The sequence below is a fragment of the Setaria viridis genome, chromosome 9 (assembly GCF_005286985.2).
Source record: "Setaria viridis chromosome 9, Setaria_viridis_v4.0, whole genome shotgun sequence".
Taxonomy (NCBI): domain Eukaryota; kingdom Viridiplantae; phylum Streptophyta; class Magnoliopsida; order Poales; family Poaceae; genus Setaria; species Setaria viridis.
In genome coordinates this window covers 38,511,086-38,526,396 of record NC_048271.2, presented here as the reverse complement: position 1 = coordinate 38,526,396, position 15,311 = coordinate 38,511,086, and the positions used below count along the sequence as shown (strand labels likewise).

At 47.6% G+C, this 15,311-nt stretch overlaps 2 protein-coding genes across 2 annotated transcripts; both read left to right on the top strand.

Annotated features, from left to right (window-relative positions):
- Positions 1 to 9,096: 9,096 nt before the first annotated feature.
- Positions 9,097 to 10,175, top strand: LOC117839908 (heavy metal-associated isoprenylated plant protein 30). Its single transcript, XM_034720343.2, has 2 exons — positions 9,097 to 9,430; positions 9,513 to 10,175. The coding sequence occupies exons 1-2, from the start codon at positions 9,212 to 9,214 to the stop codon at positions 9,915 to 9,917; spliced, it is 624 nt and encodes a 207-aa protein (XP_034576234.1). The 5' UTR covers positions 9,097 to 9,211; the 3' UTR covers positions 9,918 to 10,175.
- Positions 10,176 to 11,029: 854 nt separating this feature from the next.
- Positions 11,030 to 14,869, top strand: LOC117840887 (tobamovirus multiplication protein 3). The gene is made up of 11 exons (XM_034721424.2): positions 11,030 to 11,453; positions 11,686 to 11,776; positions 11,872 to 11,924; positions 12,015 to 12,107; positions 12,197 to 12,268; positions 12,813 to 12,885; positions 13,205 to 13,250; positions 13,646 to 13,709; positions 13,801 to 13,854; positions 13,950 to 14,027; positions 14,553 to 14,869. The coding sequence occupies exons 1-11, from the start codon at positions 11,280 to 11,282 to the stop codon at positions 14,643 to 14,645; spliced, it is 891 nt and encodes a 296-aa protein (XP_034577315.1). The 5' UTR covers positions 11,030 to 11,279; the 3' UTR covers positions 14,646 to 14,869.
- Positions 14,870 to 15,311: the final 442 nt, after the last annotated feature.

The following is a 15,311-nucleotide window of genomic DNA, read 5'->3' as shown; positions in this document are numbered from 1 at the left end:
CAAGGATGTCCGACCCCGACGAGTAGCTTCCGCGATGTGTTTACCTTCTATTATTTTCTTTCAACTTTGCAAAACTCTGATTTTCAACCAAGTGTGTAACAACTTGCAATCTATTGATGGACCTGTTGTATCCTCTGGAACCACTCACTTTCATGTGGGTTATGCTAAACTCGGTCCTGTCAAGTGGTTAAATCGGATGAAATCCGACGGCACCTCGAGTTAGCGCGATTAAGGCATGAGGATCGCATCTTAAGCGACTTAACCGTGCTTTAGTTGGGTTAATCCGAGGTGGTTCCACCACATAGTGGAAAGGAGCTGTTCAATCCAAAGTCGCCACATTGCTAGAAAGTTCTTTACCTGTAAAACAAGATCAAGAGCCTCCCATTCAATAGAATCAAAGGCCTTGCGAAAGTCAAGTTTAAGAGCCACTGCAGAAATTTTGCGTTTAAAGCAGGTTTGCATAAGCTCAGCGGCGTAGATGAAGTTTTCATAGATGCTTCTGCCCTTTATGAAGCCAGTTTGGTCAGGGTGTACAAGTAAGGGAATCAACGGTTGTAGGCGGTTGGTTAAAGCTTTGGAGATAATTTTTAGGGGATAATTTTGTAGAGATATTGGGCGGTAGTGTTCAGGTTTAGAACTCATTTGGCAGGGCTGAAACAGCTCTAGCTGTGGCTGAAACGACTCTAGCTGCTGCTTCTTTGGTGGAGCGGCTTTTTTTAGCTTTAGCTTATCTGGTTGGAAAAACGTTTAGCAAAACGGCTCTTCCATGTAGTTTAAAATGATAGATAAGATGAAATACTAATAGTAACCTTTCCTTTCTTTTTTTCTTCCCATTTATTTTCCTTCTTTCTTTTCTCTTTCCTTCCCAATTTGTTCCCTTCATTTCTCTCCCCCCATTATAATTCAATATATAATGTGAATTTATATAGAATGAAAAGGAATATTAATGAATAGAATTATAGATATTTTTTAATTGTTATCGCCCCCTTTTCTTTTTTCTTTTCAACTTATTCTTTTACTGGATCTTATCCTCCATGTATAGTCAATGCCGCTCATTCCTATTTGTTCTTTCTCCTTATCCACTTCGATCTCGTGACGCCTTCAGCGGTGCCTTGGCGGCATGCTCCTTGTCGCTCGCCGCAGCGTCCCTCTCCAATCTCACCGCTCTCCTGTCGTACAGGTGCTCGCAACTCGCACCCATTTCCAGCCGTCGGCGAGTCTCCAGGCATGCTCTTGTGCGCGGATGTCGATGGGGATCCGCTCCTCGACGATGCACGTGGTGCGCCTCCTCTGGTGAGACGGCATCCATGGTGACCCCGCCGCGCCGCACAACGGTGTCCATGGTGACCGCACCGTGCAAAGTCTACACTGCCCAACGGAGAAGGTACGGGGTTGCGAGACAGTTGGGTACTATTGCGTGTGGGGACGGGAAGGAGCCGTGGGGAGCCGGTATTTTGGGCTCCGGCTCCATTGGAATGCATGTGTCAGCAGGTTTTCCAGGGCTTCCAATGCCTTCGGCCGTGAAGCCGTTTTTAACTCCCCCGTTTGGTACAGCTCGTAAAGAAGTTGGTGGAGAAGCCCTCCAACAAGCTGTTAGTATGAAGCGTCCCCACATAAGTAGAGACTAAATGTGATACAAATATCTGTCCTAGGAGGCTGATAACACATTTATTCAGCAGATAGTTCAGAAACCGTACAGCTCCCGAAGGAGCGGGCGGGCAAGCCACACCTAAAGTAAGACTAAACCGATAACGATACAAATCCAAGTTGCAGTCCAGTCGGACTACGGGCTGCAATCGGAACTATGCGTCAGTGGAAGCATCTTGCAAAAGGCCAACACCACAGGCAGCGTTGGGTGAAGACGTGACCTCCTACTCGAGATCCTTGGCGACGTAGTCCGAGTCCTCCTCTGAAGCAACAAAACAGGGGTGAGTAAGAAAGTACTCAACAAGTCCAACCCCATCCATGGAGGGGGATACAGCAGGAGTATGCACAGGATATAACAAGGATGAGGTTAAGGTTCTTTTGCAATAAAGCTAGATTTTCAACACATGCAATGGTTCATTTTTAAAGAGTTTTTGCAAAGTATTTTCTTTAGTAACCGAAACATTAAGTGGGGTTGTGTAACATCTGCAATTTCAGTCATTAAAGTGACTTTAAAGAATTGGAAGCAATTCGAGAAGAAAAGAAAAAGAAATTGGCCGAAAATCAAATTCGGGTCAAATTTGGCCGAAATTTGAATTTTGAATTTGAAATTCAGAAAAATTCGGCAAAAATATGGAAGAGAAGTGTAAGAGTAATTAGAACTTGAGGATCAAGAATTTGAAACAGAAATGGTCCTAAATATCTCAAAGGAATTGAAGAAAGAAAATGGAAAACTGAACTTACTGTTCATCGTCCGAAAACAGAAATTCAGAAAAACAGCAGCAGAGTCTATTTTGGAAATTCAATTCTGCTGAATTCTTCAAATAAGTGGATCCAAATAACTATACCATGCTAAAGTATGGACTTTGGACTCCTAGAATTGGGTGTTGTTCGCCAGGAACATGGAAGGGAACAATTTCGAATTTGAGCTCAAAGTCAGCTCATTGTCACAGGTGACTGTCATACTGAAAACAGCTAAGTCTGAAGACAGCAGTGAGTGGCCGATTTTGAATTGGATTTCAGAAGAATATAGATCAAAAGAGGTAGGTATTTTTGGGCAAAATGGAAACCTTGAAGATGGTAGAACACAATTGGGTAGAAGTTAGACTACAGAAAGAAGATTTGGACCACCAAAATGAATCACTAAGTCGGGCAAATGAACATCTCGAGTGTCTGACGAACTGAATGTCGATTTCAGTAAAGTTCAGACAAACACGAGAAACAATTCAAAATTCGACTATGGTTTGATGATTATCTCGGGTCAGAGCCAAAATAAAAGTTGAAGAGTCCAAGTTTATCTACAACTTCGGTTAAGACACTTATACACCGTCGGATTAGAAATCGACCGTGGGGAAGCTCTGAATTTTCGGGCACCCGAAATCAGAAAGAGGAAGAGCAGCAGAGCGAGCCCGACGTGTCGCCGCCGCCGCTCTCGGTCGCTCGCCAGCGCAACGGCTAGGCCACCTCCTCACCACGCAAGCCTACGAGTAGGTCACGGTGTCGCCCATGCGCGTGATAAACCGTTCGTATATTTACCGCTCCCGCGCCGCTGTTTCACCGCCGTCTTTTTACCGCCGCCAGCGCCTCTGTCCCAGCTGCCGCCGCCGAGCAAAATACTCCCACCACACCGCACCTCCCATCGATTCTTTCCGTCCACACCTCCGCCCACACCTCACCAGCAACTCTAGCAACTTGTTGCCCAGCTTCTTCGCCGGCACACCTTAAACCGCCGCCATTTCTGTCCGCCGTCGCCGCGCCTCCCGCTCACGGTGAGCACCCCCTTGCGCTGGTTCCCTTCCTTCTTGGGTAGTCTTAGGCTGGTCCTTAGGATGCTAGGATGGTGTAGTAGCAGTCGTTCGAGTAGTTTGCACCGTCGTCGTGCGTAGCCGCGACCGGTCGAAGGTGCCGCCGCCCGCCGCCGTGGAGGGAATGGCTCCGGCCATCTCCCGAGGAGCTGTTGCCGCGCGCGGGTGCGTGAAGGTATAGAGGTGCTGTCCTGACCTAGCTCCGCCGCCGGTAGGGCGCCGGCCGGCGAGTCGCGCCGCCCCCTGTCGCGCACGCGCGTTTTGGCGGGAGGAGGAAGAAGCGCCTGGAGCTTGGGCCCGCGCAGCAGAGAGAAAGGAGAGGAGGAGAAGAAGGCCGGGGCCGCGGGCGTCTGTTGGGCCGGCGCTTCGAAGGCCCAAGAAGCCGGGCGCGGACGGCCGTGTAAAGAAGGGCTGAAGGCCCAGAGCAGCCAGCAGGCCGCGCTCGCGGGGAAATAAAGGAAAAAGAAAAGGGGCCGTTGGGCCGGTGTCGGACCGGGAAAAGAATAAGAAAAAGAAAACGGCCCAAGGGGCCCGTCAGGAAGAGAATAAGGCTGGCGGGTAAAAAGGGATAGGAGAAAGATGGGTCCGCGCCGCGGGCCCAGCGCGCGTGAGAGAGGGTATAGTCGAGCTGCGTGAGAAAAGTTTTCCGGGGGTGTTATTCGGGAAAATTAGATTTCCTTTATAGAATAATTAGTTTAAATCCAAATTTCACCAGAAATTTCTAGGAGTGTCCAAAATTAGTGAAACCAATTTTGTTAGGCTTGTTTTATTTTCCTTTATGCATTAAAATTTTTACACCCTAGAAAAATAATAAAAATTTGGGTATTTATTTAATGCCTTTCTTTTAAGGTAATTAAATAAATACTTAATCTTTATAAAATGTATAAAATATGGAATAACATTTTCTTAATCACAAATTATTCTTAACCCATAGGAAATTAGGTTTTCAAGTTAGAAAATAATTATAACCTTTGCTAAAAATAAAAGAAAGGCCTTAAGTAAGGATTAGGTAAGAAAATAAAAATTGTGGGTTAATCTTTGGGGTTTTTGTGTGTTGGCTTGCAACTTTATCATGATAAATTGTATAGTCCTTGTTGGCTTGCAACTTTATCATGAAGGAAAGTTGTATAGTCTTTTATTCAAAATTTTGCATTCCTAACCCCTGCATGTATTGTGCTATAGATCCCGAAGCACCAGAAGGAGATTATTTGGAATTTTCAGAAGGATCTTCGGAGTTCGAAGAAGTCTTTGAATTAGTCCCCTGCGAAGCCAACCCGTCGGACAATACTAACTTTTTAAGCGAACAAGGCAAGCCCCGGTGCATTTATACCTATCTATTTTGGAGTCATTATTTCATGTGTCCAATTATCGGTTATTTGCTATATGTATGCACTAAGTCTAGGAGTTGCTTGAAACATATTCTTGTGTATGATCATGCCTTGCTTTAAGGACATCTTTGCCACTTGTTCAACCCTTTAGTAGATAACCCAAGTCTAGAATTGCTTACTTGCTTACATACTTGGTTTACCAACCTTAAGGAAAACTTTTGAGTCATACCTGTTGCTTATGAAAAGATAACTTGGAAATTGAGAAGCGGACAGAAGCTAGAGTTGTAGTTCTGTCTGCTAGATTAATTTGGTTAAGGCCCGATTCGTTGTCTTAACCTTTGATCAAGTGATAAGCATCTGATCACTTACTGGGTGTGGGACCAGTAAAGCCCAGTAGGTTAGTAAACTCTATGATCGGGAATACTTCGTACCCGCGCTTGACGTGCTGGAGATTGGCAGGGGCGTAGCCTGAAACTCACATGGTGATCGGGCCAGACGTGGGGTCCCATGTGGGGGTGCGTCCCTGGGTCCGGGTAGTCTTATTCCCAATCATTGATTTTGCTAGTCGAGAGGTTGTTATGTACGACCTGGACAGTCGTATAAAGCTGGTGATCAGGGTACTCTCCTGCAGGATGTAAATGGATCCGGATCGCCGCAATTCTCGGTTATGAATGCATTTGATCACTGTTGAGCATTGTAGTGTAAATTCATGAATGATATACCCTTCTGATAAATAAGTGATGTATGGCTTAAATACCTTATTGTTGTATTTACTCTTTTCTCATCATCTAGAATGGTTAGGTAATAACTTAACCCAAATAAAAGATAAAACTAAGGCATCACTCGTAGTAAGCTTTTCGGCAAAAGTTGTATTAGCCAAGTACACCCAAAAGCTAGCATACACTTCCAAAGAAAGCTATTATATTGGTTAGTCGGGTAAGACTTGCTGAGTACCCCGTACTCAGGGTTATCCCTTGTGGCTATCTTTCAGAAGCTCCGCAGGAGTCTACAGAAGAGGAAGCCCCGAAGCCCTAGGGTATTGTTATGAGTCTCACAATAACCTTAAGAAGAAGTTTTTAAATGCTCATCTCCTCCTGAACTGTTTATGTTTTAAATCTTAGAACTCTGTCTAACACTGCACTGTTAAGTTTGCTTCAATCTATGTTCTGTAATAACTCGTACCTTTTATATGTATGTAAAAATGTAATATTTGTTGATGTTATCCCATCGCGGATACTATCCTGATGTATGGCTATGAAATACAACGTGGATCTTTCGAGGAGTCCTAGGGACACTCGACGGACGACCGGATTTATACTGTTTTAAATGTGTTTCGAATAATTGTTGCGTCGGCAGCAATTAGGCGCATTTAAACCAGTTTAAATTGGACGGTTCCGCCACAGGTTGATCCTACACAAAGGATCCAAGTTTTATCGCTACCGGACTCCCTGTCCGCCATAGCCCACGGCACAACTGCTGGACACTTCCAAAATCCAACACACGCCATAAAACCAACCATCTCCAAATGCTAGTTATGTGACCAAGCCGTAACTCGTCCAATGCCGTGGACACGGCTACCCGGATAGGTTTTAACTCTACAAAGGTTGTACACTTTTCCCACAAGTAGCGTATCGCAGCACGACCACCTTAGTGTCGGTGCGGATCCTAACAAAGCCATTACCCACCTTAGCTAAGACTGACTAGTCCACACGGAAGCAATCATGGGGTTAACGACCTATTAACGAGGTCTTAACCAGGACCTAAGTCACAAAGATCTTACTCCTTTTCCATGGCTCTTGTTGCTCACCAGCTCACTCGAAGACTAACAATTTAGCTAGTGGGATTTATGTTAAGCTGTTGCCTATACAACGGTCAAGTGGTTGCACGATGGTTGAATTAGGCAAGATGAAACATCAACTCGGTTCTTAACCATGACAAGATAGATAACTCCCAACCTTGCTCAACCACTGAGGTACGAGCCCAACATTCCGGCATTCCACACAAGAAACACCCATCCATCTCGTCTAAGACTTTCTTACCTTTATACCCGGAAACCCATTTTCTCATTTGAACACACTCACACATTTATTTTCTAAATAAACCAGTGTAGTCATGATTGAATTTGAGTAACAAGGTCCTAAGCATTCTAGCAGTAATTATCATCCAAACAGAGCAATTCATATTTAGAGATAAATATAGGACAACAAGGAATATTCATAACAAACAAGGGGTGGCTATCCAACCATGTCTTGCAATAAAACAATATGCACTTTTATAAAATAGGCCAATAGGTTGTGTTTGAAAAACTAGGAATGAATATGCATCAAAGGGTGAGATTGGACTTGCCGTTCCCAAAGTATTTCGGGAGCTTCTGCTCACGGTACTGGTCCTTAGGCTCGGGCTCGCGGTCGAACTCCTCCTCGTGCTCCTCCTTGGGCACTCCGTGATCTATGGCACACACAAACGAGCACACGATAAATAAAAAGAAATTAAGATTTTACCCGTTGAGCTCCTAACAGAGAATGCGAACGGAAAATAGGTGGGATGAGTATCTTCATGAAATTTGGGTATGCCTCAGCGGAAGTATATGGGAGGAGGCCGTGGTCGAATTTGGGATCAATTGGAGGAAGTTTGGCGCATGAAACGACGAGTTAAAGGGGTGTTAGGGCTTAAAACAAGGTTTTAGGACTAAACTGCGAGAACCAGGGACCTATTTGTAATTATTTCTGAAAGGTGGAAGGGTGTATTCACGAAACTTCTCTGAGAGAGGTGGAGGGCTGATTTGCAATTAGAGGAAAGGATGAGGGTAGATCGAAATTGAAGGGGATTTTTCCCCTTCTTCTTCCTTGGACCGTTACAGGAGATGGAGGGGGGAGGGGAGAAACTCGGTTGGGAGGGGCAGCCGGGCCTCGCCGGCGGCGGGCCGTGTGGTGGGGGAGGTAGAGGGGGACGAGAGGGTTCCATTTGAGGCGTCACCTCGGGCGGATGGTGGCCGGAGCTAGGGGGCCAGCAGCGGGCAAGGAGGCGGCGGGTGGAGCTCCTGGCGGCGACGCGTGGGGCGGCGGGGAAAGGGGGCGGCAAGCAGGGGGGGCGAGGGCGAGGTGGTGGTGAGGGGCGGCCGGGCCTTGGCCCTTTTATAGGCGACGAGAGGGGGCGGACGGAGGCTGGAGGCGATGATGGCGGCTGGGACTTTTCCGGTCGGTGGCGTGCCGGAGTGGAGGTGCTCGTGGATGGCGTGGTGGGGCGGCTCGGTCGACGTGGAGGCGCAGGGGGCGACGACTGCGTGGGGAGGCGCGCCGGAGGGGGTGGCGTGCGGCGGGCGGCCCGGCGCACAGGGGTAGCGACGGGACGGGGGGCCTGGTGCGGGGTGAGCGGCGTGTGCGGGCGGCGTGGAGCGGATGGCCGGGCGCGGGTCAGCGCGACCCGACGCTGGTGGGGCGGGCGCATGCCAGCACGACCAGGCACGGCCGGGGGCCAAGCGGGCGGCATCGAGCGCCAGGCGCCAGGGGAAGTCGCCCCAGGAAGAAAAGAAGGAGAGAGAAGGAAAGGAGGAAGGAGGAGAGAAGAAAGAAGGAAGAAGGAGAAAGGAAAAGAAGAAAAAGAAAAGGGGGAAAAAGGAGGAAGAAAAAGAAAAGGGAGGGGAAAATGGCGAAAGTTGCGGAATTGACCGGCACGCGTGATGGATTTGACGGGCACGCGGCGAAAATTGCGGGGAACGGAAGAAGATGATGTCTCGCTGAGTGACGGGACGGCGGGATCACCGGGGAGGAAAAGATTTCTCGGGAACTCAACGGTCGGAAAAAATTTTGAAATAAATTTTTAACGAGTGATTTGAGTTGGTAAATTTTACGGGCGTTACGTAGTATCCCAACTGCGTGGACGAAATTGCTTCGTCGGTAAGTCTGAATTCACGCTGGCTAGCTTTTATGCTGTTCTCTCCTGCTTTTCAATTACTATATTGTTACTATCCGTCCTTTAGATGTAGAAATTTTAGTAATGCCAAGCACCGTGCTTGTATTATTTCTCCAAAAGTATTCTCTTTTCCCTTGTCGCAAATCCACCTTTTCCTGTCGGTTCACGTGACGGGAACCAGCGATAACACTTCGAATTTCCCCAGTGATTCATCCCAGTTGATCAATTTTGAAGGAAAGGAGATGCAATTTAACACCAAAAGCACAAATCTACCTTTCTTTTTTTTAAAAAAAATCTCGTGAACCTTCTTTATCTTGTTGATCTGTTTACAGAGATGGCAAAACACAAATTCTCTTTAACAACTATACACTCCATATTGTTGCATGTGAGACCGACACTGGAAGCACAGCACTGACATGGGCATGCAGAAAAAGGAAGAACCCCCGCAAATCCACTGTCCGAGCAGGGATACCATTTCGTGATAATGTTCTTCGACCAAGAGCCTATATAAAAGCAGATCACATGTTCGATCATTTCGTAAGCGCGAGCCGAGCCACGCGCATGGCGGACGTGGTGTCGGACCTGGTGCTGTCCTTCTTCTGCTGCTGCTTCTACGCTCCCGGCGACCTCCGTGGCGTCGGCGCGCACCACTACGGCAGCGCCCACGCCCACCCGACCGGCCGCCATGCGGCGTGCCACCGCCGCGGCGCCGGCCGCCGGAGCAGGCCCGTGTCCCTGCAGGTACGCGCTCTAACTCTGAAATCTGAATCGGCTCGAGCATTTCTTCTCTGCAGTTCATGTGAAACTCTCTCGTGAAATCCAGACGGTGGAGCTCAAGGTGCGGATGTGCTGCGAGGGCTGCGAGCGTGTGGTAAGACAAGCTCTCCAAAACCTCCGAGGAGTGGACAACGTGGAGGTGAACGTGCCCATGGAGAAGGTGACGGTGACGGGGTACGTGGACCGGGCGAAGGTGCTGAACGAGGTGCGGCGGAGCGGGAAGAAGGCGGAGTTCTGGCCGAGCGGCGCCGCGCCGCTGTGGTTCACGTCCCCGAGGAGCTACTTCCGCGACGACCGCGGCTCGTACCGCCGCGACAGCTACAACTACCGCCGCCACGGGTACAGCGACGGCGACCGGCACGGGCGCATGCGCGAGCCCGCCCGCGGCGCCGGCCCCGTCGGCAACATGTTCAACGACGACGATGTCAACGCCGCCTGCCGGATCATGTGAGATGACGTGCTTCGGGCCTGGATTTTGGAAAACTGTTTTACCCCCTTTTTTTTTGTCATGGGTTCAGCCCAGATGATGATGGATCCTGAGATGATTGATCGAAATGGTTGTAGAGCTTGTGGGCTTCTGTGGTTGTAATGGTCCATCACCTGGTTATTCTTCAGGGCTTCAACGCATCTCGCCGACGAGGTGCCCCTGGGAAAAAGACGACCATGCACATTACCACTATCTTTTTTTTAATAATCAATGAAAAGCAAACCCCAGCCGTTAAAATCGTGTGATGCACATTAGCACAGTGACGACGACGCACAACGTTGTGGCTATCGTTGCTAGCCTTTTTGAAGCTTCATTTTCTCACCTTGAGAAAAGAAAGACGCCGTTCCTTTGCACCAGTCACTGTCGCGGCTAGTAGCCGTTTTTTCCCCTGCTTCCTCCTACCGATGAGTCAATTTAAAATTGTCTTACTACAAATCCCTAAAGCTCTACATACATTGGCAATACGGGAACGACATTACTAAAAAAAATATGACAAATTAAGATTGTGATTCAGATCCTTAAAGTTTTTACACCAAATCAAAATGCTCGAAATCCTCGGAGAAACCGTGCACGTCCGAGGCTCCAGGCAGAGAGGAATTGTTTTTCTTTTTTTTTCTTTCTTCCATTGACAGACACTGGTCGCACTATTACCAAACTCCCTTCCAGCAAAAATTTGTCCACGTCCATCAATATAGGAGTAATAAATAAAAAAATAAAATGAAAATGCTCACCTGATTACGACGCGTCCGGACGTGGTCAATCCCAAGGCGACGAGCGCGGCCACCGCACGGCACACCTGTCACCGGACCGTGCCAGCGCGGCGGAAAGTTTAAACTAATCTCACCGAGCTGGACGCGAGCGCCCCCTTCCTTGCCCCGCTCCCTGCGCCCGGTCCATGCACCTCACCTCACACTTCCCGCTCGCTTTCGGCCTGTATCACAGTGGACTCGTCCCACGGAGGATGCCGGGTCCTGCACACGTGTCCCCGCATTTCTCCCTGTGATCCGGTCACCTCCCTGGTGGGCGTCACCCCCCGTCTCACCACGCGCGCACGCAACTCGAGGCCCAGCGGCCAGGGGCTCGAACCTTCTCTCCTCCTCCTCGCCTCCGCCTCGGGGCTTCGCCTTCCTTCCTCTTCGCCTCCACGCGAACGAAACGGAAGCCCCCCGAACCAATCCTCCCTCCGTCCCACCCGGTTCCAGCCACCCCTCCCCTCTCGAGGCGCCCCGCGTCGCCGAGGCCCGATCCGGACCCCTCTCCGGAGACGCCCCCTCCTGCCCGCGTTCCCCTTTCCCCCCGCTCGTGGGTCGGTCGGTCGGTTGCCCGATGAGGGGGTTGCTGGCGGTGGAGGCCGCGGGCGCGGCGGCCACGTCGGCCTCGGCCTCGGTGCTCAACGGCGCCGTCGACTGGTGGCGCGACGTCAACGATTCGCCGCTGTGGCAGGACCGCATCTTCCACTTGCTCGCCGTGCTCTACGGCATCGTCTCCGCCATCGCGCTGGTAAGCACCCCCCCTCGCCCCCCTCCGCTACCACCATCCACGTGTGGCCCGATCTATCAGAATTGCGTGATCCATGGGATTTTCTGTCGGTTCCGGTTGGCGTTGCGCTCGATTGCCCGCGCTGGTTTGATATGTGGGCGCGCAATTTTAAGGGAGCTGGGGAATTGTGCAAGGAATTGAGAGAAGGCGGCGTCTGGAATTCTGAATTCGCGGTGCTTGGTATCTCTGGCAGGTCCAATTGATTAGAATCGAGTGCAGGGTGCCTGAGTATGGGTGGACGACGCAGAAGGTGTTTCATTTCCTGAACTTCCTCGTGAATGGCGGTGAGCGAAGCATTTTTGGTGCTCTCCTTTCCTTGGCTTCTGTTGTTTGATCTGGTGGACTGATCGATGTGAATGCTTGCGCTCTCTGTTTGCAGTGCGATCCGTTGTGTTCGTGCTGCGGCGCAATGTGCAGCTGGTACAGCCTGAGGTAAGTTGCTGATTTCATGATTGTTCTATACTGGTGTGATGAATTTGTTGGAGGAGTTGAGTAATGGTTTGAAGCAATGCGGTGCCACAGATAATACAACATGTGCTTCTCGATATGCCTGGGCTTGCGTTCTTCACGACGTACGCACTTCTGGTGCTGTTCTGGGCAGAGATTTATTATCAGGTATACTTGAGCGGACTTGTCCCTCTTAACTTTCTGTATCATTTTGGTCAAGGTTGTTGCGCCTCTTAATTTGTGCTGTTGTTCTCTAGGCACGAGCGATGTCGACTGATGGGCTTAGGCCAACTTTCTATTGGATCAACGGTGTGGTCTATGCAATTCAGGTGACATACCGTACAGGACTTGTCATTGGACTCATAATTTAGGTTGGACTATCAGAATGATACATGATGTGATGATTTTGTACAAGATGGCAATGTGCAATTTATAGTGATATAACTCTGGACATTGACCGCATGAAAATATGTGGTAGATAGATGCCAAGCCTATGAAAGAAAGTGGCAGGCACTGGGCCGTTTGTAGGATTCGTGACCGCCTGTCCTGGCCTCTATGCCATAGTTGTTACCTTTTAAACTATCAAATCTTTTTCAATGCCTGTACCTTCCTATTACCAATGAGAGAAAAATGTTGATGCAAACTTATTTAGTACACTATATTAATTGCCTTTAGGGCACACATACTTGATTCTGGACATAAAACAAATGCTAGGCCGGAACCCCCAGGATCTTTTAGTTGCACCCTATATTTGTCAATCTCTGATATCTTTGTAAGAACTGGAAAACGATCACTCTGGCTTGTATATACTTTTTGATCCAAGACAGGCAAAATAGGATGACTTTGGACTCACTCGGCCTCAATGAATTTCAGATAATTCTATGGTTGGTTTTGTGGTGGAAACCAGTTCGAGTTATGGTCATCTTGTCAAAGATGTTCTTTGCAGGTAAGTACTTGTTTCCTTTCCCTTCCGTGTCAAGCAATTCGTATATCCCTATTTAAAAGTAACAAGTCAAAGCATCTTGGCATTCATGAAGTGTGGTTGATTTTCTTCTCATATAGTAGTATTATATTGAGAATTTACAAGTCATTATTGGTAGAATTCTGTTAAGTAAATTTCAGAACCCATCTTCATAAAACTATGGTTTGTGGTATCTTTTATTTCTTTACCGGTAGGGGCTGACTTGAACACCACATCTAAAGCTGCAGTAGACTTTGTTGACTTCTTAATCTTTTCAGCTGATGGCATGCTATATGCTTTTCAGGTGTGTCACTATTTGCAGCTCTCGGGTTTCTTCTCTATGGGGGAAGGTAACATTTTATCTGGATGCTCAATGCTCTAATAAATTGCTTATATTCACCGCTGAAAACCTGTAATTGTTATCTGCTCTTTTTAATGGGTGTTGTGTGCAATGGCATTATCTTATTATGCCATTTCCCTGATAGATTATTTATTGATTAGATGGTTAAACTGGAGTTCTGTCTGGACCAACTTGCCACTGAACAATCTAGAATCATACTTTACAATATGTAACAACCATTTAACAAACAGCACCAGGGTATGTAGCAGTGGTTTTTGCGCTAGCAATATATTGCTTATTGCTTGAGATGGCATCTGAGCATTCTAAGGATGCATGTAGTACAGCTTAAGTACTTAGCCCTTCACCGACTGAGATGGCATCTGATGTTCTGCCATTTTTCTGCAGGTTATTCCTGATGTTGCAGCGTTTCCCTGTAGAATCGAAAGGAAGGCGTAAGAAGTTGCAGGAGGTACACTTTGTATTCTGTTGGTCTGTAGTTTTCTCAGGCATTTCTATACTAAATATGCGCTAATACTGTATGCTTGTATATCTTAATGCAGGTTGGCTATGTGACTACCATCTGCTTTTCTTGTTTCTTGATCAGATGTGTCATGGTAAGCGTTTGCATTTTCTTTGCACTAGTCTATGCTACTGTTGGTACTTGGTAGGTAGGTAAGAGGAACCCGCTAACTTTGGTTATATATTGCAGATGTGCCTTAACACATTTGATAAAGCTGCGGATCTTGATGTTCTGAACCATCCAATCCTGAACTTCTTCTATTACTTGGTATGAATATTGGCATTGTAAAGCTATTTCCTTACAGATATATTTTTGCATCAATCAGTCTGCAGATTTTGCTATGACCAAGTGGCATTTAGATATTGAGATATGGACATAACTTAATCACCATCCATGCATGCAATTGTCAAGTTTATTCTGTAGTATTCTTCAAACTAATGATTGATACCATACAATACGTAGATTTTTAGGTGTGTGCTAATGTTAATGGTCAGCTATACTTTGCTCAGTCACCTTTTAATGGTTTATGCTGGGTGGATAAACAATGTTTATCTTTCATTTTTATCTTGAATTTGCATGTCTAAGCAACCTACTTCATTTATCTATACTGAGGCTGATTAGGTTTGAAGTTTTTGGCATCCTAATATATATTTTGAGATAGAGCAAATATTTTCGTGCAAGAACATTGAGTTGTCATATATACTAGTCTAGTCTTTAATGGCATACACCTTCCGGTCCAGCTGTCGAATTCTTTTTCTGATTTACCGTCTAAATTCACCTATCGATTTGCAGCTGGTTGAGATTGTGCCTTCAGCTCTGGTGCTCTTCATTCTAAGGAAACTGCCTCCAAAACGAGGGATCACGCAGTACCACCCAATCCATTAGAGAGCAATGTTTCTCATGGATAGTGTATACAGCGTGGTAAATACAGAGTGGCAGAGTGAAAAGCTACCACCCTTGGTCCCGAGCTTGCCCAACTTTTATACGAGGAAAGCCTTTAGAATCCCAGGTTGCTATATTGTGTGTAAAGATGCAATCTCTTCTCGGAATTTAGAAAATGTAACTTATATAACTTTGTTCATCTCAGTGCGTATCATCTGTACACATCACTGCGATTGTTTGCATGTTTATTTCGCAGCAATGGGTCCGTGCGCAGCCCCACTCACTACGCCGAACCGGTGAATCTGTGTAGAAGCGTAATACCTTTCAGAGTCTTGCAGGGATCGCCGGGCATGGCGATAAACTGATTCGTCTGCTTGGCTAATATACCAGTAGTAGGCATGGAAAAGCATCTAACCAAGCACAACGCCTACTGACGTCCGGCTTCCTCCAACCTCCAACAAACAGATCAACGGTTGGTTCCTGCTGGAGCAGGACAAACGGTTCCGGGTGAGTCTATATGTCGTAAAGGGCGATAGTTTCTCATCCTATCACCTCAAACGGCTCGTTACGGCCCATCTCAACATCCCCGCTCCGCCGTCCTTCTCAGCTCCGGTAGCTCTCGCCACCGACCTCCACCATCTCCAGCGGCTCCCGCCGTGGATTAGTTTC

Excerpts from the sequence above, each read along its gene's own strand:
- LOC117839908 (XM_034720343.2), top strand. The coding sequence starts at position 9,212 with ATGTTCGATCATTTCGTAAGCGCGAGCCGAGCCACGCGCATGGCGGAC. Across the intron at positions 9,431-9,512 it reads GCAGGCCCGTGTCCCTGCAG|ACGGTGGAGCTCAAGGTGCG; the intron begins GTACGCGCTCTA and ends CGTGAAATCCAG.
- LOC117840887 (XM_034721424.2), top strand. The coding sequence starts at position 11,280 with ATGAGGGGGTTGCTGGCGGTGGAGGCCGCGGGCGCGGCGGCCACGTCG. Across the intron at positions 12,886-13,204 it reads GTCAAAGATGTTCTTTGCAG|GTGTGTCACTATTTGCAGCT; the intron begins GTAAGTACTTGT and ends TATGCTTTTCAG. Across the intron at positions 13,710-13,800 it reads GGCGTAAGAAGTTGCAGGAG|GTTGGCTATGTGACTACCAT; the intron begins GTACACTTTGTA and ends ATCTTAATGCAG.